At 39.2% G+C, this 16,184-nt stretch overlaps 1 protein-coding gene across 4 annotated transcripts in view; it reads right to left on the reverse strand.

Annotated features, from left to right (window-relative positions):
• The window catches only part of LOC128641014 (vitamin D3 hydroxylase-associated protein), a 241,528-nt gene that overhangs the window by 80,848 nt on the left and 144,496 nt on the right, over window positions 1-16,184 (reverse strand). For all 4 annotated transcript variants that reach the window (XR_008399423.1, XM_053693534.1, XM_053693533.1 and 1 more), the window contains 3 exons: window positions 14,333-14,430; window positions 14,149-14,248; window positions 13,962-14,005 (listed from right to left, as the gene is read on the reverse strand). Coding sequence is in view for 3 of the 4 variants with exons in the window: in XM_053693534.1 (XP_053549509.1) it covers window positions 13,962-14,005; window positions 14,149-14,248; window positions 14,333-14,430 (242 nt within the window). In the remaining variant the exon portion in view is untranslated. The remainder of the gene's footprint in view (window positions 1-13,961; window positions 14,006-14,148; window positions 14,249-14,332; window positions 14,431-16,184) is intronic.

Genomic DNA, 16,184 nt, shown 5'->3' on the forward strand with positions numbered 1-16,184 from the left:
TTTATCCAACCTACACATTTTCTCTGGTATTGCAACTGTGTTACAATCATTCAGAGCCGCTAACACCTCCCCTAGTAATACACGGAGGTTTTCCAGTTTAAATTTAAAATTTGAAATATCTGAATCCAGTCTGTTTGGATCAGAACCGTCACCCACAGAATGAAGTTCTCCGTCCTCATGTTCTGCCACCTGTGACGCAGTGTCTGACATGGCCCTAATATTATCAGCGCACTCTGTTCTCACCCCAGAGTGATCACGCTTACCTCTTAGTTCTGGTAATTTAGCCAAAACCTCAGTCATAACAGTAGCCATATCCTGTAATGTGATTTGTAATGGCCGCCCAGATGTACTCGGCGCTACAATATCACGCACCTCCCTCTGAGCGGGAGATGTAGGTACTGACACGTGAGGCGAGTTAGTCGGCATAACTCTCCCCTCGTTGTTTGGTGAAATTTGTTCAATTTGTACAGATTGACTTTTATTTAAAGTAGCATCAATACAGTTAGTACATAAATTTCTATTGGGCTCCACTTTGGCATTGCAACAAATGACACAGGTATCATCCTCTGAATCAGACATGTTTAACACACTAGGAAATAAACTTGCAACTTGGAAATACAATTCAATTAGAATAATATTAAAATGTACTGTGCCTTTAAGAAGCACAGAAGATCTATGACAGTTGAAAATTAATAAATTGAAACAGTTATAGCCTCAATCCTTGTAAACAACACAACTTTAGCAAAGGTTTAATCCCATTAGCAAAGATAACAAATTCTGAAAGCAGGAAACAAATTACAGAATAAACGTTTTTTATCTCAGTCAAACTATAATTCTCACAGCTCTGCTGAGAGAAATTACCTCCCTCAAAATAAGTTTTGAAGACCCCTGAGCTCTGTAGAGATGAACCGGATCATGCAGGGAATACAATGAGTTGCTGACTGAAATATTTGATGCATAGAAAAAGCGCCAAAAAACGGCCCCTCCCCCTCACACACAGCAGTGAGGGAGAACAGAAACTGTCAGAAAAACAGATTAAGCAACTGCCAAGTGGAAAAATAGTGCCCAAACATTTATTCACACAGTACCTCAGCAAATGAAAACGATTTTACATTCCAGCAAAAACGTTAAACATAATCTCTAGTTATTAAACAGCTTTATGTATTTCTTACAGTGTAATTCTAGTGAAGTACCATTCCCCAGAATACTGAAGTGTAAAGTATACATACATGACATTATATCGGTATGGCAGGATTTTCTCATCAATTCCATTGTCAGAAAATAAAAACTGCTACATACCTCTATGCAGATTCATCTGCCCGCTGTCCCCTGATCTGAAGTTTACCTCACTCCTCAGATGGCCGAGAACAGCAATATGATCTTAACTACTCCGGCTAAAATCATAGCAAAACTCTGGTAGATTCTTCTTCAAACTCTGCCAGAGAGGTAATAACACACTCCGGTGCTATTTTAAAATAACAAACTTTTGATTGAAGATATAAAACTAAGTATAATCACCATAGTCCTCTCACACATCCTATCTAGTCGTTGGGTGCAAGAGAATGACTGGGAGTGACGTAGAGGGGAGGAGCTATATGCAGCTCTGCTGGGTGAATCCTCTTGCACTTCCTGTTGGGGAGGAGTAATATCCCAGAAGTAATGATGACCCGTGGACTGATCACACTTAACAGAAGAAAGTATAAACTACTCCTTCCCCCTAAGGAATGTCGTCCAGCCTAGCTGATACGACTATGGGAAACTTTGAAACGATAGAGATCCTTGAATCTGAAAAGTAACTCTATTCTTGTGTGTGTTTGAGTCATCTTCAGTCACAAAAGATGAACTAACAAAAGGAGTCATTTATTATAATGTACATAGAACAATAAATTTGATTGTATATATGTATGTATAGGGTACTTGTAAAGCGCGGCTAATTACCCGTAAGGGTCTCAAGGCGCTGCTCATGTCTATCGACCTTGAAAGAATGAGAGGTTGAGTGGACTTCGCCAGGGATCAAATCTGCAACTCTTGGTTTGCTACAGAGATCAGCCACAGTGCCTTATCATGCTGACCTATCTGTCCGGTCATGTCACCTAAAAACTTAAAGTAACCCATATTTGTGAGATTTGTACCATCCTACATTACAAAGGACGAATTAACAAATAAACAGCCGTAATTCGTGCAATAAATTTACACAGAAAAAAGCGTTACCGTCTCTTTGAATTTTTAAAAGAGCGTCTAATTTCTGTTGTGCAGAAATAATCCAATAAGACTATTTATATTGCTGTAAATATACTCTTATTTCCGTTGTGCATTGATATGAACACTAAAGAAATGGCCTTGTAAGGAACCGCAGAGCACCGCCTGTGGGACACAAAGTTATTTTGGACAATATAGGAAGAAATTGTGACATGGGTTGACCAGTGTCACCAGACTCCTAATAGCCATCGCTTTAGAAGGAGTATTACAACAAAAATAAACACATGAAAAGACGTTACTGTCTCTTTAAAATTCGAAAGTAACTTCACATTTTATGTACTCCTGTTCTGCTCCAAATCATATTGAGAATGAATTGAACAAACCAACAGGAATTATAGTTAGAAATTACAAATAAAAGGAACGTCACTGTCCCTTTAAATGTTAAAAGCCACCTTATTTTTTCCTTTGTGAGTGTTTGCTACATTAATATACAATACAAAGCCCACTCCAAATTACAACTTATCAGATACTGCAATTGACTTATCACACTTTAAAATTGCTCCAATCTGACTGTAACACAGTGCTCACAGCACCTTCTGACCCATCACTAAACATATGAAAAACTCTACCCTTCGATCATAACGGAAGTGTAGAGCTCAATAGTGACGTAGCTCCGCCCCTCGTGGGCGTAATGGACTCCATCTCCCAGCACCCTAAACAGTGCCCAGAGATACACTCCCAAGCAGCCTAAAACAGCGCCAAAGTAACTCCGCCCCTCGTGGGCGTGATAGGACTCCAACTCATGGCAACTTGATTGACTGTGCCATGATATCAAACAATTGAGCCAAAAAACGGCGCAAACCTGACTCCGCCCACCGTGGGCGTCACAGAGCTCAAGCTCCCGGTCGCCATTAAGATCCTATAGATCAGGCACCGGGAGATATACTAACAGCTTGTTTTGCGAGTGGATTCAAAAACAAAGCAAATAGGAGACAAGTCTGCTACCGGAAGTCAGGTAGCACAAACACTGTCTAATATACAAAAACAAAAGTTAGTCCTCTCCCGGTCTGCATACTTAATGTCCAGACCACCGGGAGCAACAGAACATTGTTTGTCCAGCCTTACTGTCTCAGTCCAGTGTCTGTATAACACGGTACAGCTCCAATCTGACTCTCCTGTCACGTAAAGAGTCCTATCTTGTATGTGTTGCCAGCAAAACAGTGCTCACTTTCTTCTGAGATAGTGTACATCTCCAGAAATAATAAAGTTTGCACTTACTGAAGAGACTGATCTGGTCTAGGCTACACCCCAGCACAAAGTAGTACTCAGCAGCACCACTTTAAAAATAATAAACACTTGATTGAAGAATCTTTACTAACATCTCACTTTGCCATCTCCTATCTAACTAACACAGGCAAAGAGAATGACTGGAGTGGGAGGGAAGGGAGGAGCTATATATATACAGCTCTGCTGTGGTGCTCTTTGCCTCCTCCTGCTGACCAGGAGGTGATATCCCACAAGTAAGGATGAAATCCGTGGACTCATCGTATCTTGTAAAAGAAATAAATATTTCAACCCCTAATCTGCCGAACCGGACATCGCCGCCACTATAATAAAGATATTAATCCCTAAACCTCTGCACTCCCGCATCGCAAACACTAGTTAAATATTATTAATCCCTAATCTGCCGCCCCCACGTCGCCGCCACTATATAAAATGTATTAACCCCTAAACCTAAGTCTAACCCTAAACCTAACCCCCCCTAACAGAAATATAATTTTAATAAATCTAAATAAAATTACTATCATTAAAGGGACACTGTACCCAAAAAATTTCTTTCATGATTCAGATTGAGCATGACATTTTAAGCAACTTTCTAATTTACTCCTATTATCACATTTTCTTCATTCTCTTGGTATCTTTATTTGAAATGCAAGAATGTAAGTTTAGATGCCGGCCCATTTTTGGTGAACAACCTGGGTTGTCCTTGCTGATTGGTGGATAAATTCATCCACCAATAAAAAAGTGCTGTCCAGAGTACTGAAACCAAAAAAAAGCTTAGATGCCTTCTTTTTCAAATAATGATAGCAAGAGAACAAAGAAAAATTGATAATAGGAGTAAATTAGAAAGTTGCTTAAAATTGCATGCTCTTTCTGAATTACAAAAGAAAAAATTTGGGTACAGTGTCCCTTTAACTAAATTATTCCCATTTAAAACTAAATAAATACTTACCTGTACAATAAACCCTAAGCTTGCTGTAATATAACTAATAGTTACATTGTATCTATCTTAGGGTTTATTTTTATTTTACTGGCAACTTTGTATTTATTTTAACTAGATACAATAGTTATTAGATAATTATTAACTATTTAATAACTACCTAGTTAAAATAAAGACAAATTTACCTGTAAAATAAAACCTAACCTAAGTTACAATTACACCTAACACTACACTATAATTAAATTAATTACCTAAACTAAATACAATTAATTACAATTTAAATAAATTAATTATCTAAAATACGAAAACAAACAAGCACTAAATTACAGAAAATAATAAAAGAATTTTAAACTAATTACACCTACTCTAATCCCCCTAACAAAATAAAAAAGCCCCCCAAAATAAAAAAGAGCCCTACCCTACACTAAATTACAAATAGCCCTTAAAAGGGCCTTTTGCGGGGCATTGCCCCAAAGTAATCAGCTCTTTTACCTGTAAAAAAAGTACAAATACCCCCCTCAACATTAAAACCCACCACCCACACAACCAACACTACTCTAAAACCCGTATATAATCAAACGGATATACTGCCAGCAACTGAAATGCAGACAGATATCCAATAAGAGGCGCCAAGAAATGAAATATAAATAAAATCAAATAAATGGTGAAAAATAAAAATAAAAAATATAGGGTTTTGGACAACACACAAGATTAGGTTTTGGTGACTAAAAAACATTCCAAAAATTATTCTAGTCGTGGTCATCATAACCAACAGAATAATTATGAAAGGAAAGAACATTTCCATAATAATTGATATCCCCCTCCAGGCCCAACACAAATGGATACCAGAGAGATAGATCTGATTACCGCTCTGCCTATCAGAGAGATAGATCTGACTACCATTCTGGTAATAATCAATATAATCATTACCCACACAAGGATAGCTTCAATAATACTAACAAAAATCCTTCTAAGAATCAAACATATGCTACTACTCCAAAAGAAAATCATAATAATGACTATAATAGATATGGACAGTCAAATAGATATGAGGTCTTAAGAGAAGATAGACCAATTAGGAATGATGACTTTTCTGCTCCAAGATATGAACAGCATTATACTCCCAGATATGAACAACAATATGCCCCTCGGCCTCAGACTAAATATGTACATAGATCCAACTATAATAATTATTCAAATACAAACCATAGTTTTAATACTCATAACCAGAGATCTAATCATTTTTCTCATAATGATACATTGAGTGGTCACAAACCCAATCAGATACTGACTTCACGTCAAAACTCCAATTACAATTCTCCTAATCATGGCCCCCCATCCATCACTCAAATGAGATCTAGGTCTGATGAACAATCTTATAACACACCGTCTACATCTTTGAATGTAGAATCTTGTAGAGATGATGATGTGATTGTAGATAAAGTCTTTCTTAGACAGGCGCCCCAAACCAAGGTACCATCAACCGAAGATTGCGGAATTTCTAGAGCCCTTAGTAACAAACATACCACACCAGAGAGGAAAAAGAGCTCACGAAGACGTGGCAAGAGAGGGCGAAAGTCAACCCTCAAAGAGAGTAGACTTCAGATAAATATCTCAAAGTACTTGTAGGGATGGTTAATTTTGGGTACCAAGAAGGCATTCTAACAAAAGCAGAGAGAGATTATCTAATTCCTGTCAAACCTAATTGTGCGTTTTATTATCACCTTCCTAAGGTGCATAAGAATGCAAAATGCCCCCCCGGCAGACCTATTATTGCCGGGATTGGCAGTTTAACCGACAATATGTCAGCATAAGTAGATTTCTATTTACAGCGATATTTGCTCACACTAGATTCATATATAAAAGACTCTCCAGACTTGATCTACAAATTGGAGAACATCACTACACATGATGATTATGTGTGGATCTCGTGCGATGTACATTCTTTGTATTCTAATATACAAGACCAATGGGGGATTCAACCTATCTCTAGATACCTGGCTGATGATTTCTACATTCCAGATCTACAGAAGGAATTTTTACAATTCATTGCATTTATTTTACAACACAATTATTTTGTTTTCCAAGATGAATACTATTTGCAACTCAAGGGTACTGCCATGGGGACCAGGTTCGCCCCAAGTTTTGCCAACCTCTTTATGGGCTCATTCGAGGAATTATATATTTACAACTCGGCATACCGGGCGAACCTGGTCTTCTATGGCAGATACATAGATGATCTGTTGTTTTTATGGAAGGGTGATATTTTGTCTGCAGAATCTTTTGTTACATCTCTTAATTCTAATAATATGGGACTGACCTTTTCAAGTAACATTGAAAAGAGATCTATTGTTTTTTTTTTAGATCTCTGTTTGACGTTATCATCGGACAACAGAATCATTACAACTACTCACTTTAAAACTGTATGGATCAGCCAATAGAATGCGAGCTCAATCCTATTGGCTGATTGCATCAGCCAATAGGATTTTTTCTACCTTAATTTCGATTCGCTGATAGAATTCTATCAGCCAATCGGAATTGAAGGGACGCCATCTTGGATGACGTCATTTAAAGGAACCTTCATTCATCAGTCGGCCGTTGTTTGAAGAGGATGCTCAGCGTCGGATGTCTTGAAGACGGAGCCGCTCCGCGCCAGATGGATGAAGATAGAAGATGCCGCCTGGATGAAGACTTCTGCCCATCTGGAGGACCACTTCTGCCCGTCTGGAGGACCACTTCTGCCGGCTTCGTGGAGGACTTCGGCCCGGTTGGGTGAAGACTTCTCAAGGTAGGGTGATCTTCAAGGGGTTAGTGTTAGGTTTTTTTAAGGGGGGATTGGGTGGGTTTTAGAGTAGGGTTGGTTGTGTGGGTGGTGGGTTAAGGTTGGGGGGGCATTTGTACTTTTTTATTTACAGGTAAAAGAGCTGATTACTTTGGGGCAATGCCCCCGCAAAAGGCCCTTTAATGGGCTATTTGTAATTTAGTGTAGGGTAGGGCTTTTTTATATTTTGGGGGGCTTTTTTATTTTGTTAGGGGATTAGAGTAGGTGTAATTAGTTTAAAATTCTTGTAATTATTTTATTATTTTCTGTAATTTAGAATTTGTTTTTTTCGTACTTTAGATAATTTATTTAAATTGTAATTAATTGTATTTTGTTTAGGTAATTAATTTAATTATAGTGTAGTGTTAGGTGTTATTGTAACATAGGTTAGGTTTTATTTTACAGGTAAATTTGTCTTTATTTTAACTAGGTAGTTATTAAATAGTTAATAACTATTTAATAACTATTGTACCCAGTTAAAATAAATACAAAGTTGCCTGTAAAATAAAAATAAACCCTAAGATAGCTACAATGCAACTATTAGTTATATTGTAGCTATCTTAGGGTTTATTTTACAGGTAAGTATTTAGTTTTAAATAGGAATAATTTAGTTAATGATAGTAATTTTATTTAGAGTTATTGTAATTATATTTCAGTTGGGGGGGTTAGGTTTAGACTTAGGTTTAGGGGTTAATACATTTAACTAGATCAGCGGTCGCCAACCAGTGGTCCGTGGAATACTGGAGGTCCGCAAGAAGATGTTGGTGGTCCTTGACACCATCAAGCAGGAATTAATCTCCTCTGATGGTGTCACCCCCATTGTGCCGCAACTCCCTACAGTGCCTTGCTGGACATCAGTAAAAACCGACGGAGGAGGAGTTAAATTACAATCTCCCTACTCACGCTGTGTAGTACTGCGCATCTTGCGCAGCTAGATTGTACTTTTAACTCCTCTTGCCCGGTGCGCTGCTCAGAGGAAGTTGCTTCCATACTAAAGCCAGCAGAGGTTGGTACAGTCTTGGCTTAAAATAGTGTTATTAAAAGTATATTAAAAAAAGAAAATCTTTAAAAAAAAAAAAATCTTATATTTTATTTATTTTCTTCCCTTTACTTGTCTTTGTAGTAGTTTTCATAATTCCTTCAGATTAAAGGGACAGTCAACCCAAATTTTCAAATATGTAATTCCTATAAAGTCGCTAACGATGTTTAGTTTGCACTGTAGCCTAATTCATTACCCTAAATAGTTTATAAATATTTCCTACTTACTTTTTTCTTCTTTGCAGTTTAAAATGTCCGCCTGCCCCCTCCCATATTTCGTCATCAAGATCCTAAGGTTGTTCAGCCTCCAGCTCTATATCGGCTACTTCTCGTAAATCCACGCTCCTGATTTTTTGCGCATGCGCATTGCATTGCTAAAACTAGGGGGAAGAAACTCAAAATACTTTCTCAAGTTCTGACACTTTCACTCGCCTAACAGGGAGAGAGGATCAGCCGGTGCAGGATCTCATTTGTTATAGCGCAAAGCTGAGTATAAGATGGGCACTTGTGTGTGTGCACTGCTCAGCCGGTGCAGGATCTCATTTGTTATAGCGCAAAGCTGAGTATAAGAGGGGCACTTGTGTGTGCGCACTGATCAGCCGGTGCAGGAGCTCATTTGTTATAGCGCAAAGCTGAGTATAAGATGGGCATTTGTGTGTGTGCACTGATCAGCCGGTGCAGGAGCTCATTTGTTATAGCGCAAAGCTGAGTATAAGATGGGCATTTGTGTGTGTGCACTGATCAGCCGGTGCAGGAGCTCATTTGTTATAGCGCAAAGCTGAGTATAAGATGGGCATTTGTGTGTGTGCACTGATCAGCCGGTGCAGGATCTCATTTGTTATAGCGCAAAGCTGAGTATAAGAGGGGCACTTGTGTGTGCGCACTGATCAGCCGGTGCAGGAGCTCATTTGTTATAGCGCAAAGCTGTGAATAAGAAAAAAACATAAGTCTGCTTTGTTTTATTTTTGCAGTGGAAGCAATACATTATAGTGCATACATCGTTTGAATGTCTGTTCAGAAAATACAGTATACAATGCAATGAATAATGTTACCGTAAACAATTGCTATCATCACATTTGTTTTGAAACTGTAATAGTTTTATTTTTTATTTTTACACAAAAAAAATATTTCTCTGGTCTAGAAAATGTAAACAGTGTTATGTTTTTTGTGTTATATGTTTGTTGTTTTATAAAAAAGAAACAGTTTTCTTGTATGGCTCAGTGTTCTTTTGATAATTGAGGGAATAGAGAGAGCTTAGAAATCCTTCAGGCAGGGGAGAATTGGTGATGTGTTTTGCAACAAAATAAAGGAACATGACAAACGAAGTACAGTAGTAAGCAGAGATGTGAGACAAAGTATAGAGGCGCCAATGGTGCAGATCAATGGTGATATAAGGCACAACAAAACCCCAATATGCACAGGATACTCACATTTGGTAAAGGCAATCAGTTATGCCCATAGAGACAGGCTGGATTTCACAGCAATCCAGCTGGCTGTTCCAAGGTGGAATAACGGATGGGTGGGTGTCAGAGTGTTAGTACTCTAAAGTAGCATAGCAACAGGAAGTGTCAAACATAACACTAGGAGTGGATTTGATAAAAAAGTAAATTTATTAAAAAGTATAAAAAGTAATACCACTCATCTCAGTGTTAAAAATGAATCTTATACATAATACATGCGACGCGTTTCTCAGATATACTGTTTCCTGTATTGTCTCTACTTGTCTCACATCTCTAGTTTCTCTCCGTTTGGATACCGATAGAGAGCTGCCTACTCGTTCAGCCAGCTGGATTGCTGCTAAAATCCAGCCCGCCCCTATTGGCATAACTGAATGCCTTCATATATTGTGAGTACCCTGTTATCATAGTATATTGGTACACCTCCAGAAACCTCCATTGATCTGCACCATTGGCGCCCCTTCCGTGTTGTTCTTTCTTTACAGTAGTAAGCAGCCTTAGCTGAGCCATACAAGAAAAATGTTTCTTTTTTATAAAACAACAAACATATAACACTAAAAAACATAACACTTTTTACATTTTCTAGACCAGAGAAATATCTTTTTTGTGTAAAAATACAAAATAAACAATTTTCTTATACACAGCTTTGCGCTATAACAAATGAGCTCCTGCCCCGGCTGAGCAGTGCACACACACCAGTGCCCATCTTATACTCAGCTTTGCGCTATAACAAATGAGCTCCTGCACCGGCTGAGCAGTGCACACACACCAGTGCCCATCTTATACTCAGCTTTGCACTATAACAAATGAGCTCCTGCACCGGCTGATCAGTGCACACACACAAGTGCCCCTCTTATACTCAGCTTTGCGCTATAACAAATGAGATCCTACACCGGCTGAGCAGTGCGCACACACAAGTGCCCCTCTTATACTCAGCTTTGCGCTATAACAAATGAGATCCTGCACCGGCTGAGCAGTGCACACACACAAGTGCCCCTCTTATACTCAGCTTTGCGCTATAACAAATGAGCTCCTGCACCGGCTGAGCAGTGCACACACACCAGTGCCCCTCTTATACTCAGCTTTGCACTGTAACAAATGAGCTCCTGCACAGGCTGAGCAGTGCACACACACAATTCCCCTTCTTATACTCAGCTTTGCGCTATAACAAATGAGATCCTGCACCGGCTGAGCAGTGCAAACACACAAGTGCCCCTCTTATACTCAGCTTTGCGCTATAACAAATGAGATCCTGCACCGGCTGAGCAGTGCACACACACAAGTGCCCCTCTTATACTCAGCTTTGCGCTATAACAAATGAGATCCTGCACCGGCTGATCAGTGCACACACACAAGTGCCCATCTTATACTCAGCTTTGCACTATAACAAATGAGATCCTGCACCGGCTGAGCAGTGCACACACACAAGTGCCCCTCTTATACTCAGCTTTGCGCTATAACAAATGAGATCCTGCACCGGCTGATCAGTGCACACACACAAGTGCCCATCTTATACTCAGCTTTGCGCTATAACAAATGAGCTCCTGCACCGGCTGAGCAGTGCACACACACCAGTGCCCCTCTTATACTCAGCTTTGCGCTGTAACAAATGAGCTCCTGCACAGGCTGAGCAGTGCACACACACAATTCCCCTTCTTATACTCAGCTTTGCGCTATAACAAATGAGATCCTGCACCGGCTGAGCAGTGCAAACACACAAGTGCCCCTCTTATACTCAGCTTTGCGCTATAACAAATGAGATGCTGCACCGGCTGAGCAGTGCACACACACAAGTGCCCCTCTTATACTCAGCTTTGCGCTATAACAAATGAGATCCTGCACCGGCTGATCAGTGCACACACACAAGTGCCCATCTTATACTCAGCTTTGCGCTATAACAAATGAGCTCCTGCACCGGCTAAGCAGTGCACACACACAAGTGCCCCTCTTATACTCAGCTTTGCGCTATAACAAATGAGATCCTGCACAGGCTGATCCTCTCTCCCTGTTAGGCGAGTGAAAGTGTCAGAACTTGAGAAAGTATTTTGAGTTTCTTCCCCCTAGTTTTAGCAATGCAATGCGCATGCGCAAAAAATCAGGAGCATTGATTTACGAGAAGTAGCCGATATAGAGCTGGAGGCTGAACAACCTTAGGATCTTGATGACGAAATATGGGAGGGGGCAGGCGGACATTTTAAACTGCAAAGAAGAAACAAGTAAGTAGGAAATATTTATAAACTATTATGGGTAATGAATTAGGCTACAGTGCAAACTAAACATCGTTAGCAACTTTATAGGAATTACATATTTGAAAATTTGGGTTGACTGTCCCTTTAACTTACATCATTGTTTGTCTTCTTCCCCTCCATTTTTTTTTTTTATTATTATTAAATATTATTTTTCATGCCAATTTTCCCGCGCACAAAGCCATTCCACCTGAATTCCAGTAATTGCCATCCAGCAGATCAGCCATATCCCACCAGTATTATAGTAATTGCCAGTAAAATCAGTCATGGTTAGCTCACATACATATTGAGAGCTTTCTGATATAAACTAATTTATGACTTCAATGTCTGTCCATGATCAGAAGTAGTTTTGAATAATTCCTAACCGGGGAGGTAACTTAGAAGTCTTGTGGTCCTTTTAAACATCATTCTTTATTTAATAAAAAAAAAAAGAAGAAGATAGAGGGGAGGAAGACAAACTGTGATGTAAGTCCATCTGAAGGAATTAGGAAAACTACTACAAATAGACAGGTAAGAAAAGAAAATATAAGAGAGATTTTTTTTTTTAAGATTTTTCTTTTTTTTTATATTCTTTAATTCCACTATTTTAAGCAAAGACTGTACCAACCTCTGCTGGCTTTAGAATGGAAGCATCTTCCTCTGAGCAGCGCGCGGGGCAGGAGGAGTTAAAAAAATACAATCTAGCTAAGCAAGTTGCGCAGTACTACGCAACGTGCATAGGCAGATTGTAATTTAACTCCTCCTCCATCGGTTTTTACTGATGTCCAGCCAGGCACTGTAGGGAGTTGCGGCGCGACGGGGGTGACACCATCAGAGGAGATTAATTCCTGCTTGATGGTGTCAAGGACCACCAACATCTTCTCGCGGAACGCTGCTTTAGATCACAGATCTAGTGCAATAGGAAGTGATCCTAAAAGGGACATTTTTTTTCAAAAGTGTTGTCTTTTCCACCTTACATTTAATTCTCCCAAGTCTATTACAGTGTTTTATCTACACGGTGTGTTCCTGTGCTGAATGAATCAACCTATTCTAAGCCAGATACCAATAGATTTCTAGGTAGCGGTTTATATAAATCTGCACTTCCTGTGGTGCAAAAATGACATGCTCTCATTAAATAAAACAGGTTATTTTTCCCCTACTCACTGTTAAACACTGTGCGTTTACATAAAGTCTTACTTGAGAACCACATAGACCTGCTGAGATGAGCAGCCAGTGAGGCACTCGGCAGTGGCTGTTTTTAGTTGTGGGGATGTTTGAAGCTCCCAAGTGGGATTTATCTATGTTTTTAACAACTTTGCAGGGGTTTACCAGAGAGTTGTATAAAAATGTAATGTCCCTAACCAATCAGAGCATGTCATTTGTGCACTACAATGCCCCTAACCAATCAGAGCATGTCATTTGTGCACTACAATGTCCCTAACCAATCAGAGCATGTCATTTGTGCACTACAATGTCCCTAACCAATCAGAGCATGTCATTTGTGCACTACAATGTCCCTAACCAATCAGAGCATGTCATTTGTGCACTACAATGTCCCTAACCAATTAGAGCATGTCATTTGTGCACTACAATGCCCCTAACAAATCAGAGCATGTCATTTGTGTACTACAATGCCCCTAACCAATTAGAGCATGTCATTTGTGCACTACAATTTTCCAAACCAATCAGAGCATGTCATTTGTGCACTACAATGTTCCTAACCAATCAGAGCATGTCATTTGTGCACTACAATGTCCCATAATTTAATATGTCTGTTTGAAATGTGTTTTGTTTTGGATCACATAATCCTTTAGCACCCTGATTCCCCTTCCCAGAGATGCCGACCTGTGATGATGTGCTGAAGACACAAGGACTATACATTGAGAAAGCAACGCTCTTAATGATAGACAGCATTGTTTTTATATTATTAACAGATATTACCTGAAGATAAAAGCTTAGTGCAGCACATTTATATTTAATGTATATACAGAATCACATACCTTACTCCAGTTAAATTCTTCACAAGTTTTGCTACCCTCGGATACTATTAAAAAAAAAACACAATTTTATATATATATATATATATATATATACATACATACACACACACATATACATACACACATATATATATATAATAAAATGATAGCCTGGTACGAACAAGAAGACAATATCATTAACACTTACCACTGGCTTCACAATCATGGACAGTAAACTCTTAAGCCAATTTGGAAGCAAATACATATTAATCTGGGATTTCAAATTTGGATCCACCAGGTCATGTTTGCTGAAAAAATAAACAGTAACTTATGTTCATATTTAGATATAAAAACCTAATTAGATTTATGATCGAGAGTAAAAATAAACGTACAAGTTATCCAGGAAGGTTGAGGCTGAATCTGCCAGGATTCCCTTCATTGCCAGCTCAATAATAGCCTTTTCTATCGATGGGGGAGCAAAGGGCACCAGCTGAAAAAGACTCAAGCTGTGTTATTTATTTTCTATTTAATAGATAAATCTCCATAGTGAGATACTTAGAGACAAAACTGAAGTTAAATAAAAAAATAAATAAAAAATAATAATTATGTGTAGTAAAAAACAAACACAAAACATTACAAAAACACTTTATTTTGCCTACTTTTTCTGTAATTTAACTGCAAACTTTTTCTATTCCTGCATCTAGGTGGAAGTGCCAATAGCTGCTACATTATGCACAGTAAGTGCACAGCATAGATACTACTTATATATTTACATCTGTTCTTATCTGGCCACAACAAATGACGTAAGCTAAACATCACAAAAGGTATGTCCCTGTACTGCAGAGAGTGCTAACTGCTAACAAAATAAAGCCTCCGGTGATATAACTCACTAGTAAGGAAATGCTCATTGGCAGAGGTACTTCCTCAGTGTTAGCGGGGTGGACACCATCTGCTACAGCCTTGTGGCTCTGGCACCATTTGAAGAACACCTCCCATAGAATAAAGAGTCTTATGTCCCTAATATAGCATGATTGAAATGGCAATTACCTGTCTAGTAAATTACCGTTAGGCTGCTTAGGGCTTTGAAATATAACCTGGAACCCCAAATAGAAACACGGAAATGGGAAATGGGACCCTTTTTCAATTGAAAGGTCACATGTGTGAAATATTTGCATATGGGAACAATGTCACTCTCATCTACCCCCTCATACACACACACAGTACATAGAAGGGTCTTAGGAAATGCTCCTCTTTCAAATGAGTGGTCCCTTGTCTGCCCAACTGACATATGATGATCATAATAATGACAAAACCCTCTCACTATTAGTCCAATTTGGGGGGGATTTGGCTACTCTAAATAGATATTTACTACTCACTTGCCATTAAACTATTTCATAAAACACTTCACAGAGCGGCACAACAATTTTTTTTAGTCCTTAGAACTAGGGTTGCCAGCTGTGCCCCATAAAAATACCGGACACCCGGGGGAGGGGCGTGTCGAAGCAGTGACCAAGATGGCTGCTTTTCTTTATGGCTGACTACAGGAGTAGATAAAACTGCTATTTACTGCTCTAAAATCCTACAATCTGAGGCACTTTTTGAAAATATTTTACAGCTCAAGATTAACTGAACAGGAAAAGATACTTATATCTACAGATTTCAGCCCGGAAGATCTAAATAGATGTGGTGCGTAGCGGAGGCCTATTAGCGGCCTAAGCCTTCAGCTAGCCCTCCCCATTATCCTGCAGACACAGGACGAACAGCTGTATATGCTGCACACTTCCCATTCCCAATAACTTATACGAGTTATTTCCCCGTCCCTGTGATGTACAAAATGCAACTTGCAGAAAAATCCTTGGTGATTGCTTTAGACAAGTGGTTGTCGGATAGTCTTAACCTCATGGTGACACAACTGAAACTAGCATGGGGAAGTACTGATACAACTGAGGTGTGTAACTGCATACAGAGAAGCCCTATGCAGCCTCAAGAGAAGATGACTCCCATTAAATATGTACGTCTGGCAACAACCAAAGGATCTAATGTCTCAGCAATAAACCCACCCGCTTTGGCTGACAACACACTTTTGCAAGATACCGCTGGTGAAGGGGTCGCAACGGAGAGCAGTCTGAGACCTATGGTGAGACAGAGCAAAACTATATGTGACCAGCCATGTGGAAAATCGCTATCTTACGTCCTTACTGAAGGGACCATAGCTGTTAGCAGAGTAAAGGAGATGCTATCAGA

The sequence above is a fragment of the Bombina bombina genome, chromosome 10, assembly GCF_027579735.1.
Source record: "Bombina bombina isolate aBomBom1 chromosome 10, aBomBom1.pri, whole genome shotgun sequence".
Taxonomy (NCBI): Eukaryota; Metazoa; Chordata; class Amphibia; order Anura; family Bombinatoridae; genus Bombina; species Bombina bombina.